Below are 22,078 nucleotides of genomic sequence, written 5' to 3' on the forward strand. Positions count from 1 at the left end.
TTAGGTCTATCAACTTACGCCTTGCATTCTTAGTATGATCAGCGTAAGACTTCATTTGGCGCTTGACTTCTACTTTTGTCTTGTCTGCCCAAGACCGGCCACGTCTAAATCACTTGGCTGTGGCTTGAAATCAAACATAGCTCCATCCGTAGCCGTGGCTGACCACTTTACCATAGACTCGTGCATATTTTCAGGCCGCAGCCGAGTGAAAACTTGGACGCAGCCCTTCGTTAAGTTAGAGTCTTCGTCTGGCTATAGAGCCCTCAATAACATCCTCATAGCTCATCGACAGAGCTGGTCATGTAGTCATGTTAATAATGGCAAGCATTTGGTGTCACTTGGCAGTTGGTTGGTTAAAAGTATTACTGACGGTAAAAATGTACTACTCGTTCTGTAATGCACATGAAAATTGTTATTACTCAAGAAAGTGTAAGTATGTGTACATGTATGTAAATAATCAAGTGAGTTAAGTTCATTTGTCTAAATTTGTAAAGTCTTAAGTCGCGGTTCTATGGGGGGCCTAGGGGATGGCTTTTTGTCTAGCCCCCATGCAAAAATGAAACAGCAGTAGCGAAAGTTAAAATGTGACGTCACATGCGAAGGGTCTAGCCGCCCCCTTCCTATGGCTCTAGAACCGCGCCTGTTAAGTTGATGCCCGGCCCCATTTTAGATTTGTAGGCTATAGATTCCCCTAAGTAGGTGGGGAAGCCCAAGACTTTGCCTGCAAAAAATAAAGAAAAACTTACGTCCCATGTGACCCCTTTCTATTATTGTTTTGTCTTCCACCAGTGTGCCTATTCTGCTCTTAGAATCCCTACCCTCCTGTTGTTTTGGTGCTCTGTCACCACCAGCTGTCTTCAACGTGGTGACTGATGAACCGCACAAAATCTCCGCTACAGCTCTATATAAATCTTTAAGATGTCCACCTGACTCCCTGATATTCATCACTAAATAAAGGTACTAAAGACTGGGCAACTACCGTTGTCTACATGTTTATGCTTAGTGCTATTTTAAAGTGTCTTATTTATCCATTTCTATCATTTTTAAATCCTGTTTGGAGAAAACTATAACCGCGAACACAACCGTCCAACGAGTGGGTTGATAGTGATCATGATGAGATCCATGGGGTGCGATAGCACACCAACTATCCATTATGAGTTCCTAGTTTTCTTCATGGCCTTACTTTGAGATAATGTACAGATAACGTGCTTTAACTGTAAGGATCGTTGTTATGACACATCACATCATCATGTCGAAGAAAAATTATGAGCGCAGACCGAGAAATTGAACTTGAAAGAGAAACGTCCGTTCACCGAGATTTTCTCTGAAGCAGCAAACCTGGCCGGCCCGTGTAGTTTTGATTGAGGTCAGGTGATGCCACGTCGTTTGATGACGTCACCCCTATCCAATGACTACACCCCCTGCGCATAACCAATTTATTTCTTCATTCTGGCAGCCATATTGGAACTTCCTGCACCTGACTACGACGGTTTCAGCCTTAATTTTCGAAGCAGCCCTACATGAAGTTTTCCGTCCACAAGTGAACGGGAAAGAGACTTATTAGATCTGGAATTACCCTTGCCATGTCCACAATGAATCCCGAATAGTAAGTATGGCGGTATTGGCTGGAAAAACGAGAATTTCTGGTGGACATTTCCGCATTCACCATCGTGTGTGTGCGTCAGTGTGAATACGTGTTCAGCAATACGTCATGATGATGAAGCCGGGTGTACTGTCCGAGTCTTGGCATGCTTGGGGAAGGGCACGATGGGGTAATCAATTGTGGGCTGGCTGAGGACTATAGCTGAGAATTAGGTTTAAGATTTGTCCGTGTAATGATGAATACAAAGCATAGTGAACATTCTGAACGAGCTAAAACAGTTGGCTACATAAAGTTTAACCAGAAACTAGGATTAAAATTTCGGGTGCACAAAATTTTTCATGATCATGATGATTCTTCAATAAATTATCATATGCAGAATCATGTTAGATATAAGAATGGTAAGGGTTAGATATGTTCATCGTGGGTTCATCAATATTGGGGTTACAAACAGTTCGGACATTTGCAAATTTCCTAATTTAATGAGCAGCTTTAACCCTACTGGCACTAGTAGTGGCACGGACCCCTCACTCCGATCCCACTCCATCCTTAGGGGGCCAAGCCACATAGGCCTATCCATATACACAATTTTTTGTCGGCGTGGTAAAATCTTCGGCGCACCTTCTTATAATTACTCATGTTGTTCTGGTATTTTCCAGTCTTTCTGCCTTTACCCATTCAATCTCATGGTCTCACTCTCACATGCCATCTTTAAACTGAAATGAGTCTGTTATACTTTACATCACTTGACCCCGGCCTGCAAACGGCTGTTCCATGTCAAGACATATCTAATATACAACAGAAGTCTTGCGGACTGAGCGATTGTGCAGGTAAGTTTACAACGTACTTGTATTAAGCGTTCGACATAGCTAATTTACAACTGAAGTATTAAGCATTCATTTTTTTGTAGAGTTCTTGACATGAAACAGCCATCTGCGGGCTGGGGTCAAATGACGTAAAGTTCAACAGATTCATTTTACTTTAAAGATAATGTGTGAGAGTGAGACTGTGAGATTGAGGCAAGAGAGTGGAAAATACCAGAACAACGTGAATGAATTCATTCAACTAATGGTCATTTGAAAGCGGAGAGAGTAAGGAACATTTTTTTCTGCAAAAAAATTTGTGCCTACGATTGTAAGAGGGTGCGCCGAAGATTTGACTGTGCCCGCAACAAATTGTGTTTACGGATGTGTGGCTAAGTATGAAGCGGGAGTGAGGGTCCTTAACACACTAGTAGTGGGGCTAGAGCAGCCTACTCTATGGGGTGGCGAGGTCATGCGAGACTCTTGCAAAATGGCGGATAGTAACAGATGAAAACAGCAACTATGGTGACGTACGTGTGGCAGTATGTACGTGTGCCCATGTGTTCATTGCAGTTGTATTCATCGGTTGCTAAACTCCCTGATGTCCACGCCGCCCCATAGACATGATAGAGCTGGACATGCTGGAGTGGAATTGGGCCTACATGTACTTCTGGCATGTCTGGAAACCAAAAGGCACCTCCGTGTGCATTTGGCCATTTTAGTTTACATGGAGTATTTACGCTATCTCATTTTTCAATCCAGCCTCAGAGGTCAATTACTGGTCACGCAAGTTCCACTTTCTAAATCAAATTTTCCCATGAGAGCAATCATGGGGTACTTATAGCTCTTAAAAACTTCATTACTGTGGTTTTAGACCATGAGACTGACTGTTTCTTGAAAAAGCAGAGTTTTTACACCCCAGTCTCTTATTCTCACCGATTGCTGCGCATTGCACACTTTGTATACATCACTGTGTGCATGTTGCCAGCCGTGACCGGAGCCATCTCCACATGTCTGTCTGTCATCATTTTCGGCGGCGAGGGAAGGGGGACGGAATGTGTGTGACTGGACTGATACCGGCAGGACGCACACCATGTGGAGTGCAGGGGGTTCTGTGTAGTTGTCACTTTCCTGTGAACCTTCCTCATCCTTGCAAAGCTAAAAGCCATACATGTACATGTATTAAACTGTGCTCATAAACAGTTGGACTGTGCTTGTTCGTGTTATGCCTGATTGCTCACAAAACACAGTCTGTTTACTAGTGCAGTACTCGTCTTAACAGATTCCAACAAATCCCAGTATTGGAGTTTGGCTGGTTGGGGATCTGTGGAGTTAAGTTGTGACCCGTGTTGCCACCACTTTTGGGTTTAACCCTAACCTCCTCAGCATTTTTTTCTAGAAGGCTAACTCAATCCGTCAAATTCCAATACCCTTTCGCTGCTGGGTGGGGTGTGTGTACTCAACCCATGGGATTCCAACAGTCCACTTGCTGTATCAGTACTCAATCCAACAAACTCCAACAGGTAGTAAACTGTTGGGTTGGGCTGAGTGGGAATACTTGGTCATATACTATGCAGTCCATTTTCAGAAAATCCAGGAGAGCTATAAATTGCTTTCCTCAAATCTCTCAGGAGAGCAAATCGCTCTCCTTAAAATAAACCAATTAAAAGAAGTGGATTGTTTGTACCCTGGGGGTTTATATTGTTTTTTTCCACTTCCTCTGATGGTTTATAAAGTTCTTGGGGCAATTTTTAAAATTAATTTAGTTGTACTTCAGTTAGAAATGAGTTTTCGATACATACATCATTTCAGTGCTTTTTTATTTGAACCATAATTTTTATACTTGCGAATTAAAAATACACTATTTAGGCCTGACTTACTAACATTACATGTAAGTTTCAACTACAATTCAACACAGTTGTGTGTCATTTACATATCCCTTTAATTTAAATAAAAGTGGAAGTAAACCTTTTTTCATCCTGATTTGAGCATTTCTTAAAAAAAAAAACCCGAAGGGGATTTGAAGGTTTAAACTGCTCTTCAACTTTGTTCAGTTGATGCTTGATGGTAAACCCACCTCAATCAAAATAGGAAAACATCAAACCAGCACGCGTGCGTGTATGTGTGAACGTGATATTGTTTACGTATGATTATGGTCCGACACGCTGGGGTTTCCTGCGTTAATTCAGTGGGCACACACACTGTACATGCATGGAGCAACATTTTCATGATGACCAAAGCTCATGGCACACCGCTTTCTGTTTACGCGCCCCGTAAAGAAGATTGATACGGATTTGCTCTCATTTTTTACTGACCAATAAAAACATGTAACAGGTTGTACCACATACAGTGAAACTGCGTGTGACATACATGCACATGCAAGCGTAGGTACATTGTGCATAATCCACGTGCATGCAGGGCCCTGCTGGCCGGTCTGAAAGCGGGCCCTGCTCGCGATGCAGTGATCATTATATATTCGTACAATAATTATTGGCCTACGTATGAAAGTCGCAGTGGGATAAATGTGAAATTGTGAATCACAGTCCTTTTATGTGATATTATCCACTGTGTTTATCGGATTGTTCGTTTTTTGTAAGGTGCCCTTAGATTTTTTTAGCGGCATGATTTTTTACGCTCCTTTAGGAGTGTTGAGGAGTGCGGTAGCACTCCTTTAAATGAAGGACTGCTGTTTATAAGGAATGGGGACACAGTGTACTCATCCCTTCAAGATCTAACAACTGCAGGGCTATACACAATTTTCTTTATGGGGGGGGCTCAGATTTCTTTGTTTTTATCTATGACTTCTCTTAAAAAGCAAGGTCACCAAACATACTAGAGTAATTTATTCTACTCCTTAAGTACAGGCACATGACCAAATGACCCCCCATTGTTTATAAGCATTCATAAAATTGTTTACATTATTCATCAAACACCCAGCAGCAGGTACTGGGCAATATCAACCATACCCACTCAGTCAAAACCCATCGCTGTTGCTGCATCTGTACAGTACTCATCCTGTCATAACCCAACACTTTATGTAGTAAGTTTCATATGTACACAGAACTCAACCCATCAAACATGTCAAATTTCAACCAACTCTGCTGTTGTAAATTGATGGGATGGGGAACATCAGGGTTAAATTGTAGGAAAGGTCATGGACTATTACTTTTATTTTTACCTTTTTTGTACAAGTATGGAGGTAGGATATTAAGTTTGCATGTGGTGCAATTTAATATTATATTGTATGGAAAGTGACTTTGAATATTCAAGTATTCAAATTACCAAGCCTTAATAATGAATAAGATTATTAGTAGCATGAATGAGAGTAAGCTCCCATAATGCTTTACCAAGGCTTTTGTTTTCCCTTGAAAGTTCTGTGTAAGAGCCATGTTTGAAAGGTCAATGCTTTAAATATTCTCTTGCCTTGTCACTTGAACTCCAACAAGTTGAGGGACTGTCAGTACGACCAAAGTCTTACCAGATTTCACTGCACAACATGTACATGTGTGCTACATGCGCACTCTTTCCTTGCTACACATTTGCAATGCCAGAAGATTGATGCCTTGCTGCTATGTAGGCCTTTTTCCAATACTCAACTTTGTCTCTGTCTGAGGCTTCGTCTGGAAAATAAATCTCCGACTGTGGGCCTGAAGCGCTCAGATTTAATTGAAGCACTGTAATATTTGGCTCTTTTGCATTTTGATGTTTTGTGTCATTATCAGACTAATATATGTACTGATGCGCTTACAACTTTGAAGTCAGGTAGTAAAAAAGCAGTTGAAGCCTGAGACGGAGCTGAAGTCGAGTATTGAAAAACGGCCATAGGATTAATTTTCTGAAATCAAACAGTTGTGGACTATCACCTTGCTGACCTGTGTTGACCTTTTAGGTGAAAAGTGATGCCTGAATCAACATCATTTATATAGCAAAGGCCATGTTTGGGATTGTGGTTTGAGAAATGGCAGTGTACCAGTATATCTGAGCATCAGTACGTTTTTTTTTCTGTTAGTTTGCTTGTATTCATGCATTACATTATCGTACACCAAAGACAGGTATGCATGCTTGCCTGCTTTGATATGGCTATGCTCTTTTATGCTCAGTTGAAGAGCCCATGTTGAAAATTGCAGCACAGTATGCATTGTATGTGACATTAGAAATTTTCACGACTTAATTGTGGGCCACTTTTATTGTCAAAGCAGTACTTGGTCTGTACAAACATGCATTTTCAGCAACTTTCTGTCACTGGTTAACTTCTTTTGTAAACCTACATGTCTTTTAGCTGCGAAGTGAAAATTGAGCGGGAAATTAATAAATTTACTACCTCTGCTAGTGCACTCTGCCACTGCACTCTACCATGTACCAGAAATCCATACCTCACATGCATATTTGCATAAATGCAACAGTAATCCCTCAAAGCCAAAGAGATTATAGGTAACATATAGTGTCCATCAATCCTGGTTGGATAATGAATCATCTCTGATAAATTCTTGGCAGTAATCATTATCAAGACATCACAGCTTCGTTTAGATAAACAAGGAATATACCATACATTTTACTGTGTACAGTTTCAAGTTTCATTGAGCACGTGCATGCTTAGGCCTTTCTTTATTGTGGAAAAAATGATCTCTTGAGGTTGATTTTGTATATTATGTACAATAGAACGCCGCTATAACGAACAAGGTGGGGTCCATGCTAAATTTGCAATACAGCGGTCGTTAGGTATAGAGAAATTAACTACCAAATGTTTCGTTGCCATGTTGAATAGTGCCCTCTCTTGTCTAACTGAAGTGCACCCTCTTGTGATACTATGATTCGCTATTTTCGTGATGTTTTGCCGTTGCATTCACGTTTGAGGTTTCTAGAAATATATCTGTTAATTATTTTTGTTTTTTGTTAAATCTTGATTTACAAAATTCATATTTAGTTCATCCTAAAAGTCGTGAAACTACTGGTCAGGATCGATCTCTGATGCATGCTGTGGCGAATCTTGGTTGATTTGCAACTACATGTACATAATGTTCGGTAGCTTTTTGCACCAAATACTGGGAGCCAAGGACAATGTTCGGTACAGCCGAATGTTCGGTATAGCGGTGTTTGGTATAGCGACGTTCCACTGTACTGCACCTCATCCACAGTCATGTAATCAACCTACATAGACATTGATATCAGATTGATTGCCATCCGGATTTCCCTCTGCATTCATATACTGTATAGAGATATTCACAGCACATCTATCCCAATATAACATCTATCTAGGACCCAACTGCTGTGTAATATACCCGTAGAATGGTTGTCTGCACATTATTTCGCAGGTAAATCCGTATTAGAATCAGTGAGTGTTCTCAAAATGAGTGAATTCTGCATAGACATCAGTTTCGCTGGTTCCCGTCAGAGCTTGAACATGTATTTGGAAGCTGTGAAACCAAAGTCTAAGCCGAATCCACTCGTTTCAAAATGCCCAGTGTCTCAACACGAGGATGATTCAACTATTCATTTCGGGCTTTTAGTGACAGCATTAGATGGCTTCATTTTCTGACTCTAGATCCATCATGTGGTTGTGCACAGCTGCCTTGCCAATGGGACACCTTTCTGGATGTTGTCATCTGAAATTGCTTGATGTAGTCATTGAGGGATAAAACGCTTGTAACTTAGTTGCTTGTATTTGTTAATCTGAACGATTGACTTCTTTGTCATGAGTGTTGTGGACACGCATTGAATTTGTACGCATACATGTACGTGTATCATAGACTTCCTGTTTTGGTGATCAAAGGCAACGGGGTTGGAATCAGTATGCGAGTAGATCATCATAAAAAGCATAAAAACAAAACACACAGCTTGCAGTGTGTGTCTTCCTCCACTCATACACCCACCTACATGTACCACCACTAATTGAGCGTGTTTCCCTTTTCAACATGACTTGTATCTACTATAAAATATCATACATTATAAGGGTACCTGGACTTTCAGTTGTGCTCTGCTGCTGGGATGGTATATCAATTCATGCATAATAGATTGGGATATTAATGTCACAATAAAGTACTTCATGTATGTACAGCATTACAGGTTTGAATATGCTGGTAAGTATTTCACAGAATAAATGCACAAATAGAAACCAGAGTTGCACCCAAATATACACTTTGTAATATAATACACACAAGTAATTTGTTGTGCAGGTAAAAGTGCATTGTATTGTATATAAACTAACTCGATGAATGCTCCCAAGTGCACTGCAGTGTTAAATCATTATGTATGTACATGCTATTAAGAGCCCCTGTGATGTTTGTTTCTTTTCTGCTGCAGTGACTTTTTGTTCAAGCTCCTGCTGATCGGAGACTCTGGTGTGGGAAAGTCCTGTTTGCTATTACGATTTGCAGTGAGTAGACTGTTTACAGTCTTTGCTGGAAAGAGGAGAGAAAAACAATTGGATTGGTCAGAGAGAGAGACTGGTTCTTTTCATTGGTCTGTTGTCATGCAGTGTGTTTTTGCCAAGTGATGATGCCATTTTTCTCTCAGTATTGTAATATTGAAACTGTGTGCGTCAACCTGTCTAGCCGCACCTGGTAGAGCTTAAGTTTATTATGTAGCATGCCAAAAGCATTACAAGGCGCAAGATTTACAAAATGCACTATGGATTACTGGATGTGCATTGTAACCAGATGAATTGAAACCGAAATACAAAAAGTGAAATCCAAGAATCGGCTCTTGTTTTCATTTTTGGGGTACTGCAGATTTTTTATTTTTTTTGATTTGCTAATCACATGGCCAAAGACCACTAGAGCTCGCAGTTTCCAACAGAAAGACACATGCAGTCAAAGAGAAAAAGGAATTTGTTGATATTATCCTTGATCTGAAGTAAATTACATACAAGGGAAAACAATATTTTCCCGAGGCAGTTGCAGCAGGAATCTTGAGGATGCATTGGAACTTAAATCGAGGAAATTGAAGAGGAGATGCAGCAAATCCTTGAAAGGGCTGAAGAGATGTGATAGGAAAGAATCTTGGGACCTACTTTGTACACAGACAATCAGCCACAAAATTCCATGGGGGGCGCCATTTTTAATTGTGGAAGGTCAGAAAACCTAAGGGTTCTCCACATTGTTTGCGAATGTACGGTATCGCCAGACAAACTGCTCTCCGTTGCCATTTTTTTTGTGTGGCCACGCCACTTTTTGACTGTCAAAGTCTGTTTATTGGAAACTACATAGTGTGGTTGTACTCATCTTCTGAGGTACTGTATTTTGGTTTCCTGTCTGTGAGTTGATAGCTCACCGAGAGTTACTAACCATTCATTTCCTTCTCTCTCTCTCTCTTTGTGCCGTACAGGATGACACTTACACAGAAAGTTACATCAGCACAATCGGTGTAGACTTTGTAAGTTTGTTTTTCCCGTTTGCATTGTGTGACCATGTGGTGCAGGCTTGATACCCATGTAAACATACAGCTGATGTACATGTATACTTGAAGAGAGACAAAAGAACTGTGGGAGTTCCCTTAAGTTGAAAATGAAGTTTAACCCTCACCGCCAAGCATAATTGTTTGGCTTACAGTACTCAGTACTACAAAATACTAAGTAATAGCCTGAGCCTAAAGGACCTAGCGCTACAGATCACAACTTCTGGCTAGCTTACTTCCATTGTTACTTGTACAGAGAAATATAAAGCCATGCATTCATAGTGCCACAGCACTGTATAGTACATTGTCATATCTATTGTATTTTATGGCTTCAAAGAACAATAAAGTCATGTCCTCTTACAAGCGACAGCGCTGATTACTACATTTTACTGCAAGCAGTAATTTGTAGTATTGTGTAGGATTAGGGTTATAGGAAAATTGTGTACCTGTATGTGTGTGTGTAGGTGTAAGAAGACTAATTATGCAAACAATATATACATGTACCTGTACCACCACTTTTTCACACGGCAAAATAAACATTTCCATGGATAAGTGGTTACTTTGTGCAAATATGCATGTAACTTGTGAGGGAAAATGAGCATAAATCTTGGTGTTTCAGCAGATATTTTCTAATGCTGGTGTGCTAGGAATAATAGAAAATAATTCACATGTAGCGACAAACTCAGGCGGTCTGCTAAATGTACAGGTATATGTACATGATTTTGGGATTATGTGTTCATTAAAATAGAAGTTGTGTGTGAACGCGTCCTGAGAGGGCAAGAGCTTTGTATCACAGGGATAGACTCGAGTAAACCTTTTGTGCATTCATTGCAATTAAATTAAAATAAGAGAAATAGTCTCTCAGATACTGTGAAGATGCCAGCAACTCATAACCTCTATTACATTTCAAAACTCACATTTTGATTTTCAGGGCTAAGTAAAGAAAAGGCTATTTTTTTCAGTCCTTAAGAGTCGCATCATTTTGACAATTCAAAAAGTCTACCTCCAGATATCAAAATGCACATTTAGTTCGAATTTATGTGAATAAACAATTCCTTGTATTGTGTAACTGCATGCACTGATATTATGCTGTTAAATGTATCACAGAGGGACAGCTTACTAGGAAAACAGGAATAATCATAACAACATCTGTCACCTCATAATATCAAAATGGCATCACCATATTGACCTGATGATATTTTGTATAGCTTATGAAAGAAATGTTTGTGTACATTGGCCCATAGATCAACCCATTTGTATAACAGGATATTTGAGGTTTTTAAAGAGGTGGTCCACTTCTTTTTGCCTTAGCTGCAGAGCATAAATATTGCAATACTTTATATAATTGGTCACATGATACACTTAGATATCATGACGTCAAGTGCTGGTACATTGACTTTGATATGGTGTCCTGTGCGGAGGTGTTCTTACAGGACTCCCTTTTTTCACTGTTTTCATTTGCAGAAAATAAGAACCATTGAGTTAGACGGGAAAACAATCAAACTTCAAATTGTAAGTACAGACACAGTAAGCAACTGCCATGAATATGTAATAGCCATAAAGCATGGCAGCAGAACATACTTGATGATAAAAAAAGATTTGATTGAGCTAGGACTTGAACCTCTGAATACTAGACAGCGTTTTTAGTTCTCACCAAACAGAGTGCTACATGAGATACTTTAATGAGTAAAGTAAAACCCAACCCTTCCTTGAAAGTCGTCAAAACCTGTTTGAGGTTAGAGGCTTCATGAGGGTTAGGCCTGATTTTAATGATGGACCAATTTACGTCGGGGATAATTTCATGAGGTGGAAGTCAGTGAAATTTGGAGGTAAATTTGTGGTACTGGAAACACCGAGTATTCAGCGTTACGTACATGCATGTGCCCTTGAAGGACAAAACTCCCAATATTAAAGAGCAGAAAGAAGCATTTAGACAGCACTGTTTCCATGGTTTCGGCAGTTTTGGACTGTTTATTTACATGTATGTGCACTTCAGAGCCAATTTTGAGCAGAGAGAGCTGATCTTGAAAAGAGGTAGTATGTTACTCCGTATGAAAATCTGAAAGTTTAAGAACAATTTAATCACAGTGCTTGTAGGACTGTAGAGTCCAGTCATTGGGTAACTGTGCAGTTGTGTTCCTTTTCTGAAGTCTTAAGTAATAGAAGTTAACTCTAACAGTACCGGGCTTTGTTTGGCATGGAGTACTCAGTACTACAAAATACTATGTGACACTCTGAGCCTGAAGGACCTAGCGCTGCAAATTACTATTTCTGGCTAGGTTTATTCCATTGTTACTCGTACAGAGAACAATGAAACCATGCATTCATAGTGCCACAGCACTGTATGGTACATTGTCTTCTCTGTTGTATTTCATGGCTTCAGAGAATAATAATGTCATGTCCTCTTACAAGCGACAGGGCTGAGTACTACATTTTACTAAGTGGTACTTAGCATTCAGGACTGTTAGGGTTAAAGTACTCTTGGACCTGTAGAGCTGCCTGCCAGTGTGCAGTATAATCTCGGGGCCTCAACAAAATGTGGATTTGTGGTAATAGTTACTGTTAGCCCTCTGCTGTGAGACACAGTGAGTGACCATCGGAATTCAGTGGTTGCGCAACCTGTTCCATTTCACTTGTGTGTTGGCGCTATTTTGTTGGCCAAATTGATTCATTAAAATCCTCATAGGCAGATGTGCATTCACCAGAAAGTTGTTGTATCGGTCAAAAGACTTTTTTTTTTTTACATCTCAAGAGTGCCCTGCCTGCATAAAGCAGACTTGACTGGTGATGTGACTCGATACAGCTGCGCTTTGACTGTTTATGATTGATAAGCCAGTTTTGCTTACCAATCACCTGCTTTTATGTGTTGACTGAATTTAACTGGTTACAGTACCACTCTGAATGATCCGACTGTTGATGACTGGCCTGTGTAGGAAGTGTAGCGGGAAGTAGAGGCCATTTTAGACTGTTTGTTAATGTTACAACAAAAGGAGGGTTAACCCCTTCATACCAGGAGGCATTCACAGCCGTAGCTTTGTGTAAGGATTAGTGCATACCCCACACATACATTCTAAGACTTAAAGGTTTTCATGGTGAAAGAACTACACTGTATATGAGTAAAAATGATTGCGGTTACACCGTGGATCAATCTCTTTCTTGAGTATGTGTGGTTCTGAGAAGAACCGGGGAGTAACTTGACGTTTCGAACAGTGTACTCTGTCTGTCTTCAGGAGACTGCAGGATTCCGACTGGGAGTGGAGCTTATATGGTGTAGAGAGCGATCCAGATGTAGGGATTAGCTCGATGAAGCGTTGAGATGGGAACAGTGATGTCAGGAACAATGGATGCTGCACTGGATCCTGGTACTGCATGACCTGAGTGTGTGCTTACTCAAGCGTGTCAGTTGGGGTTTGCAGTGGGAGAGTTAACATCTGGGTGCCAAGGGTAGAGAAGACCCATAGGCTAACTAAGGAGGGAACCTAACTGGGGAGTCCTAGGGTATAGGAGACCCATTGGACTGGGATGTGAGGATGGGGCGCCAGATATTGCTGATATTGAAGCTGATGTCTTGGAGAACTGTGTCATGCTTGATGATTTCTTTTGCTTCTCTGATGCGGCGGGGATACCATCGTTCGATGCTGGTGATAAGTTCAGCTTGGTTCCAGTTGATGTAATGGTTTTCATTGTGGAAGTGCTTAATTATTGACAACTTATCAAGCTCTCCCTTCCGGCCATGGGCTTTGTGCTCGTTGATTCGGGTAGGGAGGTCCCTGCCCGTCTCGCCGATGTACACTTTGCCACATTGGCAAGGAATTCTGTACACCCCTGGTCTGCGCTGGGGGTCCTGCCGGTCCTTGTGCGAGGTGAGCAGGTTGCGCAACTGCAGTGGGGCTGTGTGGAAAACTCGGATACCGTACTTGTGGCGAATGCGCTGGATATGGTGGGAAGTACTGCCTAAGTAGGGGAGGGTGATAGAACTAGGGGCCCTAACTAGTTGGCTTTGGGTATAGGAGACCATTCGGCCGGGGGGTAGATCTGGGATCTTGGGTCTTGGACTTGCCGTGGCTTGTATCCGTTACGTTGCAGTGCTGCGGTGATGTGGTGGAGTTCTTGGCCGAGGAATTCTTTGTCGCAGATGTTGTATGCCCAGCCGACAAGGGCCCGGTTGACAGATGACTTGATCTTGGGATTGTGGAAGGACGTGCTGTGGAGGCATCTGTCCGTGTGGGTGGGCTTGCGGTAGACCGTGTGGGCTAGGCTGCCGTCCTCCTTTCTGGTCACCTCAATATCAGGAAAGGAAATGTTGCCATTACGTTCTTGTTCCATGGTGAACTGGATGCTGCTGTGAAGCCTGTTGAGGTGTTCCAGAAAGAGTCGGAGGTTGTCCTGCCCATGCTGCCAGATGACGAAAGTGTCGTCCACATATCGGAGCCAAACTTTGGGTCTATGGTCTGTTGTGTTGATGGCGAGCTGTTCAAATTCCTCCATGAACATTATTCCCGATTCCTTCTATTCACCATGCAGCTGCTGGTTCAATGGGGCCTGCTGATGGACAGTGCTTTGCATACTGGGCGTACCACAGCCCAGCAGTCACCGTCAAAACAATCCCCCGCATGAAGGGGTTAATAGTCACCTGAGGGACAAAAGATGGATAAAACATCAATTTGTCCTCAAGACAAAAAGAAACCAGAGAGCCGTAATGGCATCATTGTTATCTTCTGATATCACTGAATGCTGCAGCTGAGCTGACTGTCTGATCCTTGTCACCATTTTTTTTTTCCGAGGTTGAATGGCAACGAAGGGATCGGGTATAGTCTAACCCTCTCTCTCTCTCCCTCCTCTCCCCCCTCCCCCCCGGTATTTATAAGTTATCAGAGGAACAAGGAACCATGCAGCAAATAAACCCATGGAGTGCAAATGTCAGTGGTATCAGCCCAAAGGAGAGATGTCCTTGGTATAAAGCGCCCTCTATTGGCCATGCATAAAGCCTGTGTAACAGGATGGCTTTTTAGGCGAAAGAACCGTTACTCTGTTCCCGGGGTCCTACACTGGAATTCCCCTATTTACTATTCTCCAACCATTTATCGTCCCATTACAAAGTGTCTTACCAGTATATAATACTTCCGAGGCACGAGAAAGTGATATATTATGCATAGGCTTTTTCTCTTTTGCACAGTATATCGTCGTGTGTCTGGAAAAAGGGTGTATGTGTGTGCTTACGCCATTTTGCAGGGAAGCGTAATCACAGCACACAAAATGTTCCCGGCAAAACGAAATGAGAAACACACTCTCTTTATTTAGTAATAAGTTACTACAAAACCTACACAGGCTGTACTAAAAGTAACTTTTGAACAACTTATTAAACAACTTGGGAAGATATTTGTAAAACTTTTTTAGCAAAGAAATGGTTATATTTCATTAAAAATCTTCTTTTGCCGGAAAAATTTTTTTTTGCAGTGATCATGCTTCCCGGCAGAAGCTTCTTCCAGGCACTGGACGATATGCCCTTTTGGTGTGGCAGCCATACATCACGGTGCCATCGACAAATTTCCTCATTTCAACCACACATTCTTTCGTAGTCGTTTCCTTGCAGGGGTTAATTCTCAACTTTTGAGACGGCGTTTGCAACAGACAGATGATTGATAATCAAATGTCATTTGGTTTTGGTTCTGACAGTGGGATACAGCAGGCCAGGAAAGGTTCCGAACCATCACATCTAGCTACTACAGAGGTGCACATGGAATCATAGTGGTATATGATGTTACAGATCAGGTAAGGATAGAACACCATTAACAACTGTGATCAAGACTGTCAAAGTTCCCTCAAAGGAGGGGCATTCCATTAGCAGTAGATTCCTTTTTTGGACCGAGTTGAGAGACTCATTCCTTGAAAATACACCCTTTTTCTCCTTGAAAATGAGAACAGTTGATTAATGGGCATTGCATCTAAAGTGCTGAATGAGTGTGATTAGTCGTTTAAACAGCAGACAGTAAATATGAGCACCCATCAGACAAACTCGGTCGTTGAACAGGAATTTGCAGATGATATTTTACAACGAACTGGTCCCGGACATGTTTTATTTCGGGAACAACATCTTTGCCACTTTTCCTTTTTAATTAAATTGTATACAATACATGCTGCATTTGGAAAGTTGCTGGTACGAGATGAGTATTTCATTTCTTACCATAAGGTAAGAAATGTCTTGTGAGGCAGTGCCGCTTAAGGCAGTGTTCCTGAGTGATACTTACTACATCTGGCTGTGGTGTGTGGCCAAGTCAGGATACTGTTACTAGTCAGATCCAAAGACCGTTTTTCCAATACTCAACTTCGGCTCTGTCTCAGGCTTCACCTGTTTTTCAACTAGCTGACTTTGAAGCTGTAAGCGCAGTAATCAGTCAAATAGTGCCACAGAACATCAAATAAGATGCAAGAAAGCCCAAAATTACAGTAATCCAATGTAATTTAAACGCTTCAGGCCCACAATCGGGGATTGGTTGTTGGAACGAAGCCTGAGACGGAGACGAAGTTGAGTATTGGAAAACGGCCCATGTTCGTTCAACTGCCAGAATGTGTTTAGACACTCTCTTGAAACTGTCACAGTAAAGCATTATGGTTCACTTGTCCTGTGCGAAGTGGTTAAGTGAAGTTTCTTTAGATCAGCTCTTTTACAGATGACCATTTATATCTCGGACATAGTATCAATTCTATGTTGGGACAAGGAAGTGTGGATTTGTTTTCTCAAATGCCAGAATGTGGAATTCATTTGACTTCACTGCTTTGTGTCCCATTCTAGGCTAAACCGGTTTCTTGTCAAAGTAAAGTTGACATGTATTCACATGTTAGCCTACCCCATGTGATGTCAGGTGCATTTGGTTCCTTTACGTGTAGTGCTCAGAGCTGATCTATGACGTTGCTGACAGTTGACCTGGCCTTGGCCCGCATGTTTAAACAAGAAAAATGTGGCTGATTCATTTCCTTACCTTGCTTGTTCCCCTTCAGGAATCTTTTAATAATGTGAAGCAGTGGCTACAAGAGATTGACCGCTACGCATCAGAGAATGTCAACAAGCTACTGGTGGGGAACAAGTGCGACCTGACGACCAAGAAAGTTGTGGACTACACAACAGCAAAGGTAGGGGAGTGATTGCAGAGGATGTCAGTGCTCCTGTTGTATTTCTGCCACTGCATGCTCAGTGTTATGAATACATTGCCAGCCGATCCCCAGCAAGCTTGGTGGTCAAGTGGCTAAGATGTCTGCACTAGTAAGCAGGTGGTTGTGGGTTCGAGTCCCACCTGAGTAAGCTTGTGAATTGTTTTTGCAAGCTCTTGATCAACATAAAATACGCAGTGTTATGAATACTCGTTGATGTAAGGGTGAAACCCATCGTGAAAAATGAACATAGTCTGACCGTTAAGTTAACCACCACATTTCAAACAGAAAGTAGCAAAAAAATTTGAATTTTATTTTGTTAGAAAAGTATCCAGGTACCCGGGACTGTCATTCTTTATTCCTTTTATTTTATCGTCTTGCATCACAGGAATATGCAGATCAACTCGACATCCCCTTCCTTGAAACAAGTGCCAAGAACGCCACGAATGTCGAGCAGGCATTCATGACAATGGCAGCCGAAATCAAGAACCGCATGGGCCCTGGCAGCACGCCCTCCGACAGCAAACATGACAAAATCAACCCAAGTAGCACGCCGGTGAAACAAGGTGGTGGTGGGTGCTGCTCTTAATCACGGGATACGTTAAAAACAAAGAAACAAAATAAATTGCGGGGGCTTGTACTATTATAAATAGCCTGGTTTGTCTAAGAATCGTCATTACCTATTGTTTTGTGTGGCACATGCTGGAATTGTGTCCTTAAAGGGTAAACATAAAAAAACAAGCGATTCCTAGCTTGGAATCTTGGATGAAATCAAGAGTGATTTCAACACTCCTAACTTTGAAGTTAGCAAGAATGCTTTTCTTTTTTTTCAGAGTGTACAAAAACTGACAAGTGCTTATGTAAATTAGTCTTTTTACTTTTTTTCTGTTTCATTTTCTTGGTGTATTAATAGGTACTGAGGATTTCACTGATTATTGCGGTAGCTTCGTACAGGGGAATTTTTTTGTCACTGCTAAATTTTGAATTGATGGTTAATATCCCAGCCAAGGCCGTTAAAGTCGTTATCTCAAGGTGGATAGAGCATGGCTCAAACAATAATCCAACTTTAACTTGTAGAAAAACAAGACACTTCAAACGTATCACATTTAGCTATTATTGTAGTTTACGCTTTTAAGGGCACAAAACTTGCAGTGGCAATTTTAAAACAAAAAACCTCCAACTTCCCAGGAGTTTGTGGGGCAGCAAGGAGGGGGATTGTAAATTGCTGTTTCTGTCCCGCTTTTCCTTTTGATATCAACTGAAGGGGTTATAAATAATTGTTGAAATGTAACCAGTAAATGATGTTGTCATTCCCAACCTATTTTACTGTGCGAACCACTCAGCAGGGGGAACTGATGGGTTTATTTTTTATGATTGTGACTCGGTGTTTTTGGAGTGTCTGCTTTTATTTTCTTCTTTTTTTTCCTTATTTTTTGTTTTTTGAAACTCCACTTATATCTCTAACAAATTGTGGCTGTCTCTGCATGTAATATTGTGCGGTTAATTAAAAATAGCAATATTTATCAGTGATTGTTGAAATTTAAATTATGGACGTGAGCATAATGAAATATGAAGTTCATCCCCCAGGCGGAGCGTGAAGCTTTGCATTGTACTTCTGTTGTAAAAAGAGAACCACCCGATTCTTCCAAATTGTCACACTGAAACCATTGGTTAATGATGCCGTCATTAGGCACGGTCCAAGCTTGTCCAGCCAAACAGTCAAGGTAACTGTTCAGCTGTTGGGTCATTCGTTACACTTGAAGAAGTGTGCCTGCGGACTGCTGGGTCTGCGACACATTTTAGTACCAGCGCGCGCACGTGTTACAAAAGGGGGGGTAAAGTTTGTGGAAGAGGCTTGCTGAGACCAAAGAGTGGGGTTGGTACCCGTTCAGCACCTCCTTGCTTTGCCCCAGTTGATATGTTTCATTAGAACTGTCGGTAACTGGTGATGCAAAGCAAGTGTGACGTGATTGATGCAGCAGTGATGCGGGTGAGATAAGTGGCATCAGCCAGGGTTTTCAGAACTTGGTGCATTCATCCCACTTACCAAAAATAGTTGCAAACGATTTGCCAACATTTGTAATTTTTTGTTGGCCTTGCCAGAAAAATAGTAAACGTTGGCAATGTTTCTGTAAGTGAAATGCGTGCATAGCTGTCTGTACTTCATAACCATCTGGTCCAGTCAAAGGAGTTACTAACATTTGATCTTTAGTCATGGAATCACTCTGTTTTTGTAACAACACTGTTCTTCAAATTATAATTAGCCATGGAGATAGTAGAAGCTTTTGTTCAATTTTGGAATTGAAAATAGCAAAGTAGTGAGCTGTGTACAGCCCTTGTCAAACAGCCAAATATTTAGAAAGTGTGACACTTGTGCATGACGTTGTGCCCTCAGTATTTGGTGAAAATAAACCTGGATTACATTAAGTGGACGTGAATACTGCAGAGCATCATTGAAGTTGTTGTGCTTGGGAATACAGGCCTGAAATCGGTCACTTCAAGGGAATCGGAAAAACAAAACAAACAATGCGGACCAAATAAGGAAGAGTGACATGGTGTTGTGAAATGTGTGAATAAGTCTAATCTGTTAAAGTACACCCACCCATCACATCTTTATTCTTTGATACAAGGCCTTTGCTTTTAATGAGGGATTTAATGTGGGTTTTCCTCTTTTGGATTTTTTTCAAATCACGAGTATTTTAAGTTCGGTTTTACCAATTTGGTTTTTTGATAGTTTCATCAAACTTATCCTGTTGAATATAAAAAAGGCACGTGTTTGTTATTATCAAGAGCAGAGCACAGGCGCTGTTTGATAATCTTTACTTTGCTCTGTGTTGGCCCTTTACTATATCGAAGTGGCTTGGAAGCCAGAGCAGATCAAGGGTTCATTGTTTTATGTTAATTTGATGAATGTCTTATGATATATCTTATTTAATATGTAAACTTATGTAGAACAAGTTGTTTCATAGTAAGATTGTGCAGGTCCCTTGAGGGAGGAGCAACGCAGAATTTCTTTTTTTGGGGGGGGTTGCATTCACGTTTGACATAAATGAACCTGTCTGTAGTAGTCATTTTGCTCTGTGTTACATGAGGGGGTATCTCAATGTTTCTCCCACATAGATCAGAAGTACTTTTTAAGGTCTTTTGCCGAGGTACTTCGAGAAAGAGGCAGCAGTGATGAAAGTCTAGTATAGATGTATCTTGATAACTACGTGGGATCCAGCTTCATGGCCCTGATGAGCAGAAAAGAATGCTTGGCCAATTGAAGCTTTAAGCAAGAATCGGTAGGGTACCAGTCAAAGGCAGTATGCAGTTCTTGATTTTTGTTTGTGCCGGTGACCTGTTTTTGCTGAGTCAGTATTTGCTGTGGATAGCAAATTTCCATGGCGACGACTGCTGGTCGTGCTTCTTTCTCATGTCTGTCCCTTCGGTACGTCATGAACAGCAAAAGCAGGGCATTTCTTGGTTTGGTCCACTTGGACATTTATGGGACTTTCAAAGAAATTCATTCGGAATTTGGAGAGATGGGATGAAGGATGCGATTGGATGACATTGGCAGTCTGAGTGTTAGCAATAGCTGTAGCAGTCGTCTTAATCCGATTTCGTCTAACAAGGCACAGTGTGGGAACTGTGGCTGAATTGTTTCCTGTATATTTGTCATTCCTATTTTATTGGCCAGACCTTGCAGGAGCACGCTGACCTCCTAGTGGAAGTCTCAACAAAGAAGGATGTAAATAACAGAAACGCACTTTGAAAATTTTGTATTGTAGGTGTAGTGTTGTAACTTGAGGCCATATTCTTGTACCAGGTTGCAGCATAAGCTGAACCACCTGGTGAGTTGTTTGGAATGGTATGTTCCATTTTGTGGTATAAACGATTGGTCTTTTGGAATGGGGCTGTCTAACTCCGCCCCACATTGTATACCCTCGTTTATTGTTCCCATGCATGGTTGCACATGTATACATGTACTTGTAAATTACCCATCTGTCATAATCAAGCCCTCTTCTTTTGTCCAAATAATGTTGGGACCTTTGGTACAGCATATGAAGTAATGCATAGTGCATATGGTGATGACAGTTCCCTGCTTTTGAATGAAAATCGAAAACAAATCTACAAAATTGGCATCGTAGATTCCCTACGTGTGTTATTGTGTGTACTTGAGTCATTTTTAAGCAAACTGTATTCAAGTGTCGTCGCTGAACAATCATTGTTGAACCCAGTCTAACAGTGCTGTAGGCTGACATTTGCAAAAGAGCCCTCACTGTGTGTCTCGCATCAAACCTTTGTACACTTGTAACGGATTTACTGGTCAGATACAAAAGAATAAGCCAAAATTAAGCTTTGCTAATCAATTTGGCATAGCTTTTCAACTGTTTCGTTTCGATCAAGCTCAGAATAATGTAACAAGTCATAGTGCTTGCAAAGCACATGTATTTGCTACTTTTAGGATTGTGTTCAATTTTTTTGAATCCAATCGAAAGTGGATCCTTCGGCTTTGTCCAGTTTCCTCTGAGTGTTTGTCCCTGCCAATTCTAAATATTTCTAAAGTGGAGTTTCAATATGAGAACTTGTGTCCTGTGTAATTTCCCTGCCTTGTGCATAACTTGGAATCATGGTTTTGTTTTTGCTCACACAAACCGTTTGGTACATGTTGTTGTAGAAGTAGTCCCACACTACACTATCCAAAGTCCATCAGATTGTTTCATTTATGTAGCGGTTTACTGATCACAGACCAGAGAGAGAGACTGGTTTGTCATGTAATGCAGAAAGGTTTATATTATAATTATTACACTGCTGTAGTTTTGCTTTTAGTACATTAATAAATAATTGTAATAAAAATTGTTAGCCTTCAACCAGCGCCTGTTTGGCAGATGAAAAGAAAAAAATAAAAAGTGTACGAAACCTCACAATGTAAATGTAAAATTGTCTTGTATTGTGGGGCTTTAAAGAACATTGCCACTTTGGAAATAAATGAAGAATGAACTTCATAGAGGGAATGAAGGTGTCGTCTTGATGTATCTTTGCTGGAGTACTCATGATAGTATGGATGTGGGTTTAGGTTCCACCCCTTCCCTGTGACTCCCCTCCCCCTCAAAAAACCCTCTGTAGATCAAACAAGGGGTTAATTTAGGCC

At 41.1% G+C, this 22,078-nt stretch overlaps 1 protein-coding gene across 1 annotated transcript; it reads left to right on the top strand.

Moving 5' to 3' along the window:
- Positions 1-1,429: 1,429 nt before the first annotated feature.
- LOC110975144 (ras-related protein ORAB-1) lies at positions 1,430-21,941 on the top strand. The gene is made up of 7 exons (XM_022227314.2): positions 1,430-1,606; positions 8,704-8,776; positions 9,727-9,774; positions 11,260-11,307; positions 15,472-15,567; positions 16,795-16,926; positions 17,333-21,941. Exons 1-7 carry the CDS (start codon positions 1,584-1,586, stop codon positions 17,531-17,533), a joined length of 621 nt encoding a protein of 206 aa, XP_022083006.1. The 5' UTR covers positions 1,430-1,583; the 3' UTR covers positions 17,534-21,941.
- Positions 21,942-22,078: the final 137 nt, after the last annotated feature.

Source organism: Acanthaster planci, linkage group LG01 (genome assembly GCF_054643075.1).
Source record: "Acanthaster planci isolate LZ-2023a linkage group LG01, COTS_SCS, whole genome shotgun sequence".
In the NCBI taxonomy this organism is placed as follows: domain Eukaryota; kingdom Metazoa; phylum Echinodermata; class Asteroidea; order Valvatida; family Acanthasteridae; genus Acanthaster; species Acanthaster planci.